The sequence below is a fragment of the Neoarius graeffei genome, chromosome 2, assembly GCF_027579695.1.
Source record: "Neoarius graeffei isolate fNeoGra1 chromosome 2, fNeoGra1.pri, whole genome shotgun sequence".
NCBI classification, from domain to species: domain Eukaryota; kingdom Metazoa; phylum Chordata; class Actinopteri; order Siluriformes; family Ariidae; genus Neoarius; species Neoarius graeffei.
The window spans coordinates 108,848,737-108,866,055 of record NC_083570.1 but is presented as its reverse complement, the minus strand read 5'-3'; the positions used below and the strand labels follow the sequence as shown (position 1 = coordinate 108,866,055).

Sequence of the window (17,319 nt, the reverse complement as noted above, 5' to 3'; positions counted from 1 at the left end):
GAGTTAAACATAAGCAATTTTTTTTTTTTTAGAGTCAAAAGATACCCCATACAGTGTGAATTTTTTTTATTTAATACCATTTATCTTGAGTACTGCGACTTTTTAAAAAAAAAAATTTGCTGTGAACGTAATTCCGTTACTGAAGAACTACCTTTTTATAGTTATGTTAGCTTGTCCAATTACTTTGGATCCTGGGAAAATGGAGGAAAATAAATGGCTGTATTTCCCAATCAGTTACATTACAGACATTTAGACGATGCTCTCATCCAGAGCGACTTACAACAACCCTGACACACCCACAGCAGTGAGCAGCCTATGGAGCAGTTTGGGGGTGGGGGGGCACTTTCTCAAGGGCCCTTCCTGCTGGTCCAGGGAATTGACCCAGTGACCTTTTGGTGCCATTAGGCCATGGCTTCCCCCAGTTAATACGATATGCTTGTTAAACCCGTTGAATTAAAGCTTAAAGTCGACGCTTCAGTCACATCTTGACTTTCGGACCTGTGCAGGTCCGAGCTCAGCCTTTTTCTGATTCGTAGACAGACGCTATGGTAAATCACGAGCCTGGGTATATAACCACGCTCTCTGAATAAATTTGTTTGAATCAAAGCCCGATCAGAAAATACGGTACGTCGACGCCAGGATTTGAACCGGCATTGCAAATCATGTTCCTTTCCTGGACAGCACTCGGACACTAGGGTGGTCCTGAAATATATGGGATTTTTTTTTTTTACCAAAACATTCCGACCACCCTACCATTTTTTTTTTTACATAGGCTAAAAGAAGGCAACAAGCAAAATTTCAGAAAAATTGGTTAATATTTAGAGGTGCCACATGAGGTTGCAAATCGGGTTAAGCCGTTAACATTAGCTGGTGCGTAGACTGTTGCAGAGATCTCAAACCCCCCAAAAAGTCACAGTTCTAGAGGGAATATGCCACTTCTATGAAAAAGAATAAGCAGGAAGAGTTTATAGACTGATAGAAGGTTAACTTTCATGCACTAAGGGGTTCTTAAACAACGAGCACTGATCGGAATATGCTGACGAAGTTGTGAATGTTTTTCTTTCTATGTTTTTCAGATGGCTCGCAACAGTAATACAAGTAGTACCGGTGGTGCAAAGCACAAAACCAGGAAGGGCAATTATGTTTGGTTAAGTGGTCCCACTTCCAAGGAACTGTCTGGGAGAAAGCTTCCTTCTGCTCGGGAAGTCCTTAGTGTGTTCGTTTATCTCCACAAGATACCAGAATACCGAAGGGTTTAGAAAATCACAGACAAGTAATAGCTATTGTTACTTTGAACACAGGAAGTTATATTACTGTATTGCTTGTATTAATATGAAACAGTTAATAAGCCACATTATTTTATATTGGGTCTTGAGTGAAAATTTTAATGGCTTTGTGGCACCTCTAAACAGGGGCGCCGCCAGAAATTTTGGGCCCCCCAACTTTGCCCACCCTCGTCACAATTGCACGATTGTCATTATTTGACTTTTGATAGCCCATGGACCTTGAGTTTGTGACTTTATTACATTTTATGTATTAACCTACCAGGGACTAGATGAAAACTGGTCAGTGACTAATTCTGGTGCATTTACAATCAAATGAAAATTCAATATTTTGCCACATGCCTTCTTGACTGGTGTCCGTTATTAGCAACACTTTAATCTAGCAAACTGTATATGGCGCTCTCTCATTAAAAACTTCAATCCTAAAGCATTTATGGGTTGTATTGCTGCTTACCTCCTTCTCCAAAGGGGGGTTCAGTGGTTTGGTAGGGCGGAGGTCCCCTTGAGGCTGAATCTGTGCATATTTAGGGCACCCCATTAGTTATGAAACTGGTTATTAGCACCAGCATAACGTAATATTTCATCTTGTTTATCACACAAGTCAGTTCAGTTATCTCATCTCATTATCTCTAGCCGCTTTATCCTGTTCGACAGGGTCGCAGGCAAGCTGGAGCCTATCCCAGCTGACTACGGGCGAAAGGCGGGGTACACCCTGGACAAGTCGCCAGGTCATCACAGGGCTGACACATAGACACAGACAACCATTCACACTCACATTCACACCTACGCTCAATTTAGAGTCATCAGTTAACCTAACCTGCATGTCTTTGGACTGTGGGGGAAACCGGAGCACCCGGAGGAAACCCACGCGGACACGGGGAGAACATGCAAACTCCGCACAGAAAGGCCCTCGCCGGCCACGGGGCTCAAACCCGGACCTTCTTGCTGTGAGGCGACAGCGCTAACCACTACACCACCGTGCCGCCCAGTTCAGTTATTAAAATGGAAAAAAATGTCACTGTAAAAGTGTTCTCTTGATAGGCTAATCCAACCACGTTCATACTGTTCATTTACCATTGGCTAATATTTTGAACACACATGTGAGCGATAGCTACCGTTCTTTGGGAAAAACTGAGTGACCAGTTGCCTGCCTCTCCGGTCCCTCTCAGCTTTCAGCTGCCTTTCTTTACGTTTTTGACAGCCACTCTTCAGATTTAACGATCATAGACTGTACGCACTCCACTGCTGGCTGGCTGGCTGCTGCACCGCGACACTGCAGCAAGTAGCGTTGCACTGATCAGCACACAGATTTAACGCATCGCGCTTCTACCAGAACTGGACCGTACCATTTCGCAAAAGGGGGAGGGTTAAATGACAATATGTTGAACTCAAGAAATAGACAACCTTGTTCAATTAGCTCATTTTACCAGATGGAATATTGCATTGTTGTTATTTCAAAAGTCTTATTAAAATCATATTATCAGCCCCTTAAAGGGCCCCATGGCAGTGCTGGGCCCCTAGAATTGTTCTAACCTTTCCCCCCCGGCGGCGCCCATGCCTCTAAACATTGAACAATCTTAACCAAATTTCGCACAATAACTTATTTTAGGCAATGTAAAAAAAAAAGGTAAGGTGGTCGTAACAAAACCCTAAAAAAAAAAATTTGGGGACCACCCTATCGGTCACGGAGGATTACATCACGAACAGAGGTTGTATAACGTAGCGCTTACATGGTCAGTACGCACTGGCGCCACACCACGACTGTAGAATGACGACCTGAGGCTGGCATGCCTTTAGTCTTAAACATGCTCGAACTCTGTTACACATACAGACAGACAGACAGGCGCCTCTATAGGCTACAGCCAAAAAAATATATATATATATTGCATCACTGTCCAAATACTTCTGGATCTGGCTGTACTTGGTTCATATACAGGGTGACCAGACGTCCCGGTTTTACCGGGACAGTCCCGATTTGGGGTTGTGTCCCCCAAGTCCCGACAAAAGTCTGTCGGGACACGGATATGTCCCGGTTTTCGCCACTCGCGGCGTTTGCGACTGAGCAGCGTGGGAATCATTATAGCGGAGAAATGTCTGCATTTACTATTTTGATGAATTGACAGGAATCGCAAACTTTCCTGGTTACTGCCCCCTGGCCCTGTGGCATGGCTGTTTATTTAGCCACATTATTCCAGACAACAGAACGTGTTGCCATGCAACACTAAAAACATTAACTGGCGCGAATGTTCTTTGTCAAGCAGCTAGCAGCAGTAATGCCGCAGCAATTATGCCAAAAAGAAAATGGACCTTTTCCAAAGATTTACAGGGCACCTACCCCTTCCTCCGAGAGGTGCAGAACAATGCGCACGAAGCCTACTGCACACACTAAGTGTTCCTTCTCCGTAGCCCACGGTGGTAACGCCGATATACAGGATCACATTAGATTTTAATACGTAAATATACGTAGGCTAATGCATTTTGTTTAGGGTGGGTGGACTGACAGTCGCCTTAGCTTTGTTCCTGTACTGAGTCGAGTAGCCTATGTTGCAAATGATGTGCGTATCTGTGAAGAAACTCAGTCGTCCAGGTACATAGTAATCTGTGGTTGGTTGAAGAGAGCAACTGGACTTGCTTGACGATTCTTGAAGACGTTTCGCCTCTCCTCCGAAAGGCATCCTCAGTTCTGTCTGACTACTAGGGAGTATCCAGTATTTATTCTCTCATGGATCATCATAGAATCCGAATCAGAATGCTGATGGCTGCATTGTGGGCGGCTGATAAGATGTCATAGACCCCCACCTCTGTTCAATGATGGTCGTTCCAGGTTGACAAAAATGAACGATCCTCTCTGGCTAAGATGTCTGCCAGTTTTCTGGAAATCCTCTCATACTCCCGCACCAGTCGAAGGGATCTCATCCCAAAGTGCGTAGAAACACATCTGTGAAGAAACTCAGTCGTCCAGGTACATAGTACCTGAGGAAGCCTTTCGGAGGAGAGGCGAAACGTTTTCAAGAATCGTCAAGCAAGTCCAGTTGCTCTCTTCAACCAACCACAGATTACTATGTACCTGGACGACTGAGTTTCTTCACAGATATGTTTCTACGCACTTTGGGATGAGATCCCTTCGACTGGTGCGGGAGTATGAGAGGATTTCCAGAAAATTGGCAGACATCTTAGCCAGAGAGGATCGTTCATTTTTGTCAACCTGGAACAACCACCATTGAACAGAGGTGGGGGTCTATGACATCTTATCAGCCGCCCACAATGCAGCCATCAGCATTCTGATTCTATGATGATCCATGAGAGAATAAATACAGGATACTCCCTAGTAGTCAGACAGAACTGAGGATGCCTTTCGGAGGAGAGGCGAAACGTTTTCAAGAATCGTCAAGCAAGTCCAGTTGCTCTCTTCAACCAACCACAAATGCTGTGCGCTCCTGTGGGGGCTTTCCTCGGGCTGTCGCCCCTCTCCTCCTTTACTGCTGTTTTGTTTGAGTGTATATTCTCAAATCACTTCTCTTTTTTGTTTCTGTTTAACATACCATTCTGACAGTTTGGCCATATTGCTGTGTTGAACAGCTTGTTGCACCTTCCATTAAAGTGTTCACTTTTGTCCACATCTTCTTGCTTTATTCATTCAGTTGTGGGGAATGGTTAGTAAGGTTGATTCTGACCGAGGCTATGTTGAGGTCACATATTTACTTTTTAAGCTCATGCTATAGTGCATACAATTTTAGAGATATAGCCTACATGTGCATATGCATTCTTCTTGGTGTTTTCACAAACAGGTGAAATAAATCAGTTTAAATTTGGCCTATGGACATAGCCTGGCCTATTCTCAGCCATTACAAAATCTGTTGTCTGACCATAATTTAACTGATCTGTATACCACTATGCTACTAGATAACAAAATGCCTGTTGGTTTTATTTCACGTGAGATGTTGATAAATGTGAGCTTCAACAAAATAAGAGCACCTCTCTGAGTGTCACGTTTACGTAAAAAAAAGTGTGCGTGCACGAGCATGGTCGCACGCAAAAGTGTCCCGGTTTCAGACTAGGGAAGTCTGGTCACCCTATTCATATAGTGTAGAACAGTGGTGGGTTTCCCAAAAGCCTCTTAATGCTAAGAACATCTTAACTAGGCGAGAGAGAGAGCATTCATTGTGCTGCTCGTGCTACCATTTAACGATGATGCTTTTAGGAAACTCCAGCCAGATTAGTTCAGGTTTTTATTCTTCATCATCAGCTCAAGTTCGTCCTGAGTTTTATTTACTCCCTCGCTACGGACTTGAGCCGCAGTTTATAAACAAGCGCTTGATGGAACTGAGCATGAATTAAGCATGAATGAAGCCCGAGGCGTGTGAATTAAACAGTCTGACTTTTACTCATTCACTCTTAATTCGTGCATGTTTTTGTTTTCAGGCCATCTGTCTGAGGAATTCCTCAGCGTGACGTCTCAAGTCCGATAGGGTGGTCCCAAAATTTTTTTTTTACATTGCCTAAAAAGTTATTGTGCGAAATTTGGTTAAGATTGAACCAGTGGCGGCTGGTAGTCTTTCAAACAGGGGAGGCTGGTCGGTTACGATATTTCCAGATTTTAAAAGAAAAAAACATCAATTTTGCCCATACTCTTGCCTCTGATCTGGCTGATTGTTGGCAGGGTCACAAACTGTGAAATAACAGGTTCTTTTGGCCCATTAGCCTACTGTCCAATATACATGATGGTGGTGTTGGGGGGGAGGGGTATATTTTAACATTTTATATTTTAAAATTGTGGCATGTTGTTTAAAAATTGATCATTATTGAAAGCAGCTCTTTGTCAGGAACCTCTGCAGTAACAGCAGAGTGTTCTGGAATAGGCACAAGCACTGACCTTGGGGAGCCAAACAGAGCTGGGTGCCACACATTTCATTCAATGACACTTTCCCTATATTTTACTTATTTTGACTGAGAAATGTTTTATTGACAATTTTGATAACCCTTCACTTTTAATCCAGGTCTGTAGTGTGAAATGTTCTCGGCTGTGTTTTTGTTTAAAAATGTTTTCCAAATTGTAGCTGTGTTTAATTCATATCCAGAAAAACATATATTCCAATATAATATACTCAGCATAAACATTTTAAATAGATTCTATATTTTTGGTCCATCCATGACATATTACTAAAGTAGCCTATTTACTGTTGTTGATGTGGGTCACTTGCTGTTAGCCAATTCACTTTCTCGTACCAGGAGAGCTGAAAGGAACGAGTATTATTCCCTACCTTTTTCACCAAGTCAGTTTGAGGCGTTGGTCTACCCTGCTCTTTAATTTTAATTTTTTCCTCGAAAGGAAGACTGGCAAATGGCTTCGCCAAAATTAAATCAGCAATGCTTGGCATCCGTGCGCAGCTTTCTTGCTAGCTGACTAGCCTCCTCAAGTTCAAGTTCAGTCACTCAAATAAACGACATTTCTGGGACTAAGATAGCAAACTTGACAACACTATATTTACACTTTATTTACAATGAAAATATATACAAACTAAAAAAGCTGGTAGAAACCGTATGTAATGAATGAAATCGAAATGTAAGCTGATCTCTTACAATACACCACAGCACTTGCGAATCTGCATGGGACTGAACTGAGATTCACCGCTGCCTGTCTATATTTGAAACGAGCTGTCAATCAAAGAAAATATCCGGCCGCTTTCACCAATCACCAGTCTCCTCGCAGAAACTTCCATGTCCCTCCCACTGTGAGGCTGGGAGTCCGGTGGGCGGGCGTTTTCGCAGTATTTGTCCAATAATCGTCTTGCATTTTGAGACTGAAAAGCGCAGAGCTCCCAAATGCCATTGAAGTCCACTGAGGCTGGGCTGCATCGCGCTGTCACGAGGGGGAAAAACTCACGCACACATTAAAGTTATAACGGAATGATTTCACACTGTAGTTGGGTTGAGCACATATTTCTATGATTCTGGATCTGAAATAGCAATGTTATAAGGTCGGCTATAACATAAGCCTAGCGCAATTCATCCTACACGATGTTCGTCATTTTTAGAGGAGGCTGAGCCTCCCTTGTTGTCTTAGAGCAATCGCCCGTGGATTGAACAATGTTTAGAGGTGCCACAAAGCCATTAAAAGTTTTCACTCAAGACCTAATATAAAATAATGTGGCTTATTAACTGTTTCATATTAATACAAACAATACAGTAATATAACTTCCTGTGTTCAAAGTAACAATAGCTATTACTTGTCTGTGATTTTCTAAACCCTTCGGTATTCTGGTATCTTGTGGAGATAAACGAACACACTAAGGACTTCCCGAGCAGAAGGAAGCTTTCTCCCAGACAGTTCCTTGGAAGTGGGACCAATTAACCAAACATAATTGTCCTTCCTGGTTTTGTGCTTTGCACCACCGGTACTACTTGTATTACTGTCGCTAGCCATCTGAAAAACATAGAAAGAAAAACATTCACAACTTCATCAGCATATTACGATCAGTGCTCATTGTTTAAGAACCCCTTAGTGCATGAAAGTTAACCTTCTATCAGTCTATAAACTCTTCCTGCCTCTTCTTTTTCATAGAAGTGGCATATTCCCTCTAGAACTGTGACTTTTTGGGGGGTTTGAGATCTTCTCTGCAACAGTCTACGCACCAACTAATGTTAAAGGTCCCATGGCATGAAATTTTCACTTTCTGAGGTTTTTTAACGTTAAAATGAGTTCCTCTGACCTTCTTAAGTCACCCCAGTGGCTAGAAATTTCATAATGTGTAAACCAAACTATGCCCAACATTTGAGAATGGCGCGTCAAAACGGCATGTTGATAAGCTCTTCCCTTTACTACGTCAGCAAGGGAGATGATCCCCACGCCCCCCCCTCTGGATTCCCACCCACTGTATGGATTGCCCCGCCCAGTTGTAGTGAGGAGACCATAGAGGACACAACATGGCGAGCGAAACATGGAAATTGCGCTGTACATGGATGTGACAACACAGAAAAGAGTCTGTTTTTACTGCCGACGGGAGAGCCCCTGAAGACGCAGTGGCTTAATTTTATTTACTCCAATAATACGCCGTCGAGTCTACCTAAGACGGTGTATGTTTGTCGGAAGCATTTTCCTGATGAATGTTTCCACAACTTGGGACAGTACAGGGCAGGTTTTGCACATCAACTGTCACTGAAGCCTGGGTCCGTACCAAGCATCCCTGCCGCATCAGCCACAAACACCGAACAAGTAAGTGTATAACTGTTAAGTCGTTTTGCCGTGTTTTAAAATCAGTGCCATGTTAGCCTTGCAATGGCTACATTAGCTGTGCAGCTAACCGCTTCCTGCAGTTAGCCAGGTACTCTGCGCTACAAAACCAAAAAGCATGCAGCATGCTCTGTTATAATAGCCAATCAAAACAGTTTTTACAAAGACACCCACATTCTTTTTTTTAAGTCACTCGTTCATTTTGTTTGTTCAGTAAAAACCCAAACATTTGTTGAATTTATTTTATTTCCTCGTGTCGCACCTTAATGACATCAGCGCACGGTATTTTTCCCTTCGCGGTTTGTTCCTTCTCTCTCGCCATAGTAAGACACCCACATCCGCTTGTTCTGACCCACTGGAGGTAGCGTCACAGTGCTGTTAGCCAATCAGAGGTAACACGTTTACATGTCGTGAATATTAATGATAAGACCCGTCCCCACCCTCTACCCTTCCCCGCCTCCTGCTTCTCATTAGCAAAACGACGCACTGGGAAAAGCGCTGAAATGGGGCTTTCTCCCAGGAGGCTATATCTACGTGCCGAGGGTTCATTTCGAGAAAGGCTGCGGATATAACATCCGGAAACCTCCACGAGCCCGTTTAAAGCATCAACCAGGGTTCCTAGACATTTTCAAATTTAAAATTCCAGACTTTTTCCATACTCAAATTCTCAGGTTTGGAGACTTCAGCGAACAAACAACTACTTGTATATTTAAAAGAATTACTTGAAAATCAAACAGGTACTCACATTATGACATACAACCAAAACGCATACCATATTTAGCTCGGCCTAAAATTTGTATCAGTGCCCTGTTTTTGTCATAAATATATATATATACACATTACACAAAATACAGGATGCCACTCTGACGCACACGTATCTGATGCACACTTCAAGACATTAAAACACACGTGTGTGAAGATGTCAAGCACATACAGGATGTCCCGAAAAAAAAAAATGTATACACACTTTTAATCACTGTAAAGTACTGTGTGTTTATTAAAATCCATGTAATTTTCAAAGAGTAATAGAATTTACAGACATTTTATTATTTAGTCACCGCCTGTTCTCAAACCGACATCCATTCTGGTCCAGTCGCTGCGGACAGTGCAAATCACATTCAATTCTCCTGGTATTTTTGGACATTCACTTTCAGTGACTGTTGCAGGTCTCATAGCGTAGACTATAAACATCAGTTAGAGGCAGTGATAAAACAAACAGGGTTCCTACAGGTTTCTTCAAGGCTTTTGAAGACCATTTATACACAAATTCAAGACCCAATTTCGCAGCTGATTCCACCGGCAAAGAAACATCTCAAAGTTGCGTTTGCTTGTTTCTCAAACAAATGTGAAAATGTGCAAAGGATGTCGAATAGTGTAACCTTATTGCATCACAGTACTGAGTACTCGCCGTACACCACCACAATACAAAATCATGAGGGACTACACTAGCAACGGGCTGGCTGGCATTAGCCACGCTAGGTAGCTGGCTAACGTTGACTGCCGCTTCGGCTGGCCGAAAAACACTGGCGATGGAAGGCGTTCGCTGTTTCTCTTTCATACATGCTATGTGTTTTGATGATTTCACGTGCGATTCTAGCTCCTTCACGCCCATTGTGCCGAGTTTAAACGCCCTTTTACACACGCAGCAAAACGCCTCGAATACATTGCCATCGACAGGTTTTACCCACTCACGAAATGAAATATGATGCCTCCATGCCTCGTTAAACTTACATTTGCCCATTTTTCCATAGATAGGCCTATATGTAGGCTATAGACTTTTCGTTTATACTTTTAGACTTAATTCTCCAGACTTTCCTTTTACCGCGCACCAAACAAGTTCAGGGATGCGTGTTCGAAGAATTTTGCCCTCGGGGTGTGCGTGCGATAGCATGGTTCCGCCCACAGCTCCAGTTCCGCCACTTATTTACTTACTTAGGCCGCCGGTACATCATTTACCAAAATAATGGCGGTTAAGATATTAAAAAATAACGAGAAATTCTATACGGAGAAGTTACGTACTGTGCACAGATTTTAAGACCTACACATTAAAATTCAAGGCTTTTTAAAGGTATTATTTCCAAATTAAGGCTTTTTAAGACCCCGCGGGAACCCTGAATAAAGTGATGTCTGTAAATTCTATTACACCTTGAAAATGAAATGAATTTTAATAAACACCTACTTCACAATGATTCAAAGTGTGTATACATTTTTATATGTTTGCGTACACAGCCTTCATATTTTTGTTGGCAGGTTTTTTTGTCTCGGGTCGCTTGTTTTCAGGGTCCATGTGCCTTATTTTTCTAGCAAATTCTGGCAACACTGCCAAATAAGCCATAAGCGTTTTTACACTGACTGGAGCTATGATGTGTGTTCATGCGTGTTCAAGAGGCGTTTTGTAGCAGGGGGTTTTCCTGCGTCTTGTCCAAAGTCTTGCAAGAAGCAAGCAGGTTCAGGGGGTGTGGCGGAGCGCATGCCAGTACAACAGAACACCCGTTTCCCTCCCTCCCTTCCCTTCCAACACATTTCTTTGGCAAAATTCAACTGAATGTCGGAATGTTGAGCTTCATTTTACTATGTAGCGCCAAAGGTCTGGAGAAACAAATATTTCTCCATACCCTAATTTCCATTTTCCATACTTTTCCAGACCTGGACATACTGCGTAGGAACCCTGATCAACAAACCACCATGCCATGGGACCTTTAACGGCTCAACCCAATTTGCAACCGCGTGTGGCACCTCTAAATATTAACCAATTTTTCTGAAATTTTGCTTGTTGCCTTCTTTTAGCCTATGTTAAAAAAAAAAAAAAAAAAAAAAAAAAAAATCGTAGGGTGGTCGGAATGTTTTGGTTAAAAAAAAAAAAAAAAAAAAAAAAAATTTCCCATACATTTCAGGACCACCCTAGTGTCCGACCACCATTTTGTCGGATTAACCCTCGAGTCATCATCGCAAACAGCAATCGATCCAAACTGGGTGAAGGTCACAGCAAGGTCAAATGGTTTTTAAAATGCAAAAAACAAGCCTTGGTGTAGGCAGAGGCACCTTACTGGCGTCAAGATCTTTTTTTTTTTTTTTCCCCTTTTGCATTGAAAAATTTAAACAGACAAAAAAAAACTGAAATGGACACAGCGTCACTGAATATATACTTTATTTTTTTTAATTAAAGGAGATACAACCTGTATGGAAAACAAAAAAGATCAAAAATTGTTCACGGCAAAGCAGAGAGAGAAAAAAAAAAAGGCAACTCTAACCCAAGCCGGTCAAATCGTAAATACGGAGATTGTGATTTTAATAAAGTTGCGAAAGAAATTTAAACACAAACCACGACTGTTTAAACATCCTTTAACCTTCTCTCAAATATTTCTTTATTTCACTCATGTAAAAACTTTTCGCGTGTTGAGCTTCGAGAGACAGAGAGAGAGAAATATATTTGCCACCGTCACAACCGATCATTAGTGTTCAAGCCACAGGGAGAGATGTAGGTTTCCGTTAGCGTTTAATACACCGAGTAACGAGAAGCGCTGATGGGCAGAGCCGTGATTTGCGGGTCAATTGTGCTTGATCAACGAAGCCTGGTGGCTCTCGGGGACCGACTTCAACCTCACTCGAGCGTTCCCCTGCCCCGAGTTAATTTTTAAATCAGTCGGAGAGGAAAAGGGACGCTCCTGAACTTGAACAACTTTCCCCGACGGGTCAGGAGGAACGAAGAAATGTGGTAAAAACATAACCGTGAAATGGCTAAACAGCTCAAACTAAGCAACGATTTCAGGCTGATTTAAAAATACGCTAATAAATCATAATACGCACGTTTCAGAAGCTTCTTTTATTTAGTGTTTTTAATCGACAGTTAATATAAAACTTTGCAAAAAATACGAGTAGAAATACGGGACAGACCGACAGACGCTCACTTTGGTCTCGAAACTAAAATGGTCGTGTCGAAAGAGCAAGGCGTGGAGTGAGACGCTCTGGAATTATCGCGCGAGTAAGGCAAAAAAGTTTGCATAGGTCTGAGACTAGAAAACGTTTGAAGGCTCAAAATATCAAATAACTGAGTAAAAACGAATAAAACATTTCAACACATTAGGAAAATAATCAGTACACAGCAGAAGATTTAAAAAAAAAAAAGTTCCCTCATCCGATTATTTTTTTTTCTTAGTCATACTGGTGTCTAAAGACGTCCTCTGAAGAATGAAAGTGTGGAATAAATAGACGCAGGAGGAAGAAACGAATCAGAGGAATGATTGAAATAAAAAGCAGCCGTCATGGATGAATCTACAGCAGTGGTTTCGAGCTAACTGTCCTGCACAGCTTTAACACGCCTCACGGTGTGGGAATAAACTCAATCAGGGGTGGGTGGGTGTGTGTGTTAGATCGATTCTCTAAGCAGGAAGTGGGTCAGGACTGTGGTAGGATTGAACACGGTGCTGCTTAGATGCTATCCATGGCCTTGAACTCGCTGAGAGCCTGCACCGGGTTGACATGCTTCTTCTGAGAAGATCTCTTCACTCTGTTGGTCTGACCGTCGTCCTGCTTCTCGCGCTTCACCAGAGGTTTCTTCTCAGGAGCCTTCATCTTCCAGGAGATGGCCGGCATGTTGAGGTTCTGCATGCCCTGGGATTTCTGATACTTGGTGGAGGCCACGTACGAGGCCTTCACAGTGGACACCACGGCGTTCATCAGGTTCTTGGCTGCTTGGATCAGAGACATGGCGCTGTCCAGCTGCAGAGTCAAACAACCAGGGGGTCATTATTAGTATTATTTTTTAACCAACAAAGAGAACGGATTCGGGCTTTGGCTCATGATTCAAGCTCAGATTTAAAAAAAAAAAAATCATTTCACGCTGGCAACCAGGCAATAATTACACCACAGTTCAGTTACAGAAACTGCTGCAATATTTAAAAAAAAAAGACTTAATTTCATACTGAACATGAACAGATTCATCATAATCAAATATTTATCAGCAGTACTGCTCAAGTAACTTACACTTCAGTGCTACATCTCTCTCCCTCTCTCACACAAAGAACAAGAAAGAAAAAGACAGACATGACCAAACAAAACGAAAGAACAGAAAAAAAGTGCTCCGAGAGCACAATATCCCCCGCTGGCAACTCTGCCATAACTCTCGGTTCTCGGAATCACCACTTGAAGAAAATGCAAAATGAAAAAAATAATAATAATCAAACTCCCGCCAACAGAAAAGGTCACGTGACGTCGAAAACCAATCAAATCGCCCCTTTCGCTTTCGATAAAGACTTGGGGAAGAAACATGCCTGTGGAGGGGAGTCCTGTAAAGCCTGTGTTTGTGATTGTTAGGATATTCAGCGAACAGAAGCGTAAAATCTTTGACAGGTGTGTTGAAATTCTGTTTACTGGTTTGCCTGTATTGTTTGGTCTATTTCCACCGCTAATTTTACCATCAGAGCATTTTTTTTTTTAATTTTATTTCGCCCGCTCGCTTCATATTTTTCCTGAAAAAAATCAGAGAACCAACTAATTAAATTGGTGTGGCCTTACCGACATAAAGAACCCTGTCAAGTCTGGTGAAATTCCTCCAAAAATTATGAGAGAAGGTGTGCACCCTTCCCGGGACGGACATCGCCACGACACAATCCCCCTTCAGCCAGCGAGGGATAATAAAAATCGTGAGGGAAGTTGATTTCAGAAAGCAAGCGCACCTTGATGAAATTGCCAGAGTTTGTTAATAATCAAGGGCATAACTCTGGGGAAATTTACCCAAATTAAACGAAATTTCAATATGCGTATAACGGTCATATAACAAAGCGTTCTGCCAAGTTTGGTGAAATTCCTCCACAAACTGTCAGAGGAGCTGATTTCAGAAGAACGTACACCTTCATTAAATTGTCAAAGTACACAAGTTATTTAATCAAAAGGTCAAAAAACTGGGAAAATTTTCATAAAGGAAATTAAAAGTTGCAACGTGTGTATTACCGTCAAGGCCTTTTTTGTCAAGCTTCGAGAAATTTGTCCAAAAATTGTCAGAGGAGTTGATGTCAGAGCTGTAACTCTGGTAAAACGTGACAGAATTTAACGAAATACGCGTACTACCGACAAAACCTTTTACCGAGTTTCATGAAATTCCTCCACAAATTGTGAGACGAGTTGATTTCAGAAGGAAAACTCATGAAATTGTAAAAGTAGTATAAATTTTGCTAATCAAGGGCTGTAACGCTGGTAAAATGTGACCCAATTTAACGAAATTGCAAGATGCGCATTATTGACATATAACACAGAATCCTGCCAAGTTTGGTGAAATTCCTCCACAAATTATGAGAGGAGTTGATTTCAGAAGGTGAGCACCTTTCCCGGGACGGACATCGCCATGGCATAATCCCCCTTCAGGCCTTTCGGCCAGCGGGGGATAAAAAGAGAGATGGGAAGGAACGAACCCTCCCCCCCCCCCCCAAAAAAAAAAGGACAGATAAAGAGAAGAAGAAAGAACATGAAAAAGGAGTTAAAAAAAGGAAAAGGAAATTAAAACTGACTACACTGTGTTCCAAATTATTATGCAACAAGTGTTTAAGAGTGGTAAGGTAAGATATTTTTTGTTTGTCAGTTAAACTTATGAATGGTAATGTGTATCAGGGCTCTGTACATCACTGAAACCAATTGAAGACACCTGTGCTAATTAGTTTGGCAGGCGAGTCTAATTAAAGGGGAAACTACTAAAGAAGGTTGTCCCACATTATTAAGCAGGCTACCATTTTCAACCAAAACGGGCAAGAAAAAGGACCTGTCCGCTGCTGAAAAGCAACAAATAGTTGAATGTTTGGGTCAAGGCATGGCAACAATCAAAATTGCCAAGAGACTTCATCGCGATCATCGCACTATCAAGAAGTATGTAGCTGATTCAGAGCACACACGTGTGCGTGCTGATAATGGAAAATCCAGGACTCTTTCCTACAGGCAAATACGTTGGATCAAAAGAGCAGCTGTAAAAATGCCCCATCATAGCAGCAGACAAGTTTTTGAAGCTGCTGGTGCCTCCAACGTGCCCCGAACAACAAGATGCAGGGTCCTCCAGGGGTTTGCAGCGGTGCGTAAGCCATCGCTTCGACCTCCCCTATCCGTTGGACACAAGCAGAAACGGCTCCAGTGGGCCAGGCAATACATGAAGACTGACTTCAAAACTGTTCTGTTCACCGATGAATGTCGTGCAACCCTCGATGGTCCAGATGGATGGAGTGGTGGATGGTTGGTTGACGGCCACCCCATGCAAACAAGGCTACGGCGCCAACAAGGAGGTGGTGGAGTGATGTTTTGGGCTGGAATCATGGGGAGAGAGATTGTCGGCCCTTTTAGGATCCCTGACGGTGTGATGACGACGTCCATAACGTATGTGGAGTTCCTCAAAGAACACTTCCTGCCATGGTTCAAAAGGAAGAATCGTGCTTTTCGAAACAAGATCATTTTCATGCATGACAATGCACCATGTCATGCTGCAAAGAACACATCTGCATCTCTGGCTGCAATGGGCATCAAAGGAGACAAACTTATGGTGTGGCCCCCATCCTCCCCTGACCTCAACCCTATTGAGAACCTTTGGAGCATCATCAAGAGAAGTGTTTATGATGGTGGGAGGCAGTTCACATCTCAACAACAGCTCTGGGAGGCTATTCTGTCCTCATGCAAGGCAGTTCCAGCAGATCCTATCCAAAAACTGACCAATTCAATGGATGGAAGACTTGAGAAGGTCCTTTTCAACAAGGGGTCCTATGTTCAGATGTGACTTCACCTGTGATAATGTTTTGATTTAAATAGTGTTTGATTTCAGTTACATTTCAGTTAGTCATGACCTGCTAATGTTTCTAATTTCACACATGACCATTTTTTTGTTCTTTATGGCAATAAAATGTTTGGAAACTCAATTGTGCGTAATAATTTGGAACATGCATTTTGGGTGCATTTGTGTTTTTTATTTCTTAAAAATTTACTGTTATCACTGGGAGGTTCGTTCAAAAACATTTGAATTGTACTCATGGTTGATGACTGGAAAATCATGATGACTGCCATTAATATAGATAATTTAGGAAAATCTGAAAATATGATTTGCATAATAATTTGGAACACAGTGTAAAGAGGAGAAAGAGAGAAAGGAAAAGAATACAAAAGTCATGAACAGAGACCAAACCCATGAGCTGCTCAGTGTGTTTATACTGTAATACAGACAATAGCGCAGAAAGAGAGAGAGAGAGAGAGAGAGAGAGAGAGAACTGATTTCTGATTAAATATGTAGGTGCATTTGGTAATTATTAAGTGATCAATCTCGTTAAATCAGTCATGGAATCAGTCTCATTAATTAATACCATTAATTTTGGTGCTTAATAATAAATTACCAAACAGCTAAATTTTGGTATATTCCAAATTATTATGATCACTTACCATATTACATAGATCATATGCACCATTGGTTGACTTCAGAAATATTGGAACACAAAAACACACAGTTTCAATAATAAATGAATTTATGATAAAGATAAAAATGGATAATAACAGTTGAAATGTATACAAATATGATATATACTTGATGAGATGTGTGGATGAGTGTGTGTGTGTGTGTGTGTGTGTGTGTGTGTGTGTGTGTGTGAGTGAGAGAGACCGTGTGTGTGGCGCCTACAAAAAAGAATTAGCTCTGGTAGCTAACTCCACGTGTGTTTGTGGGGGAGGAGTTGACCACGTGGTTAGGCCTACGGCCTAGCAAAAGAAAGAAGCTAGCGTGGGATGCTAACTGAGGTGCATTTGTGAGGCCAGGTGAGGCCTGTGACCACGTGTGTGTGTCTCTCTCTC

General features: G+C 42.1%; 1 protein-coding gene across 1 annotated transcript in view; it reads right to left on the bottom strand.

Moving 5' to 3' along the window:
• Positions 1 to 11,645: 11,645 nt before the first annotated feature.
• ctnna1 (catenin (cadherin-associated protein), alpha 1) overlaps positions 11,646 to 17,319 on the bottom strand; it is a 353,364-nt gene continuing 347,690 nt past the window's right edge. The window contains exon 18 of the mRNA XM_060915358.1: positions 11,646 to 13,233. Within this exon, the coding sequence (XP_060771341.1) occupies positions 12,943 to 13,233 (291 nt within the window). The 3' untranslated portion in view covers positions 11,646 to 12,942. The remainder of the gene's footprint in view (positions 13,234 to 17,319) is intronic.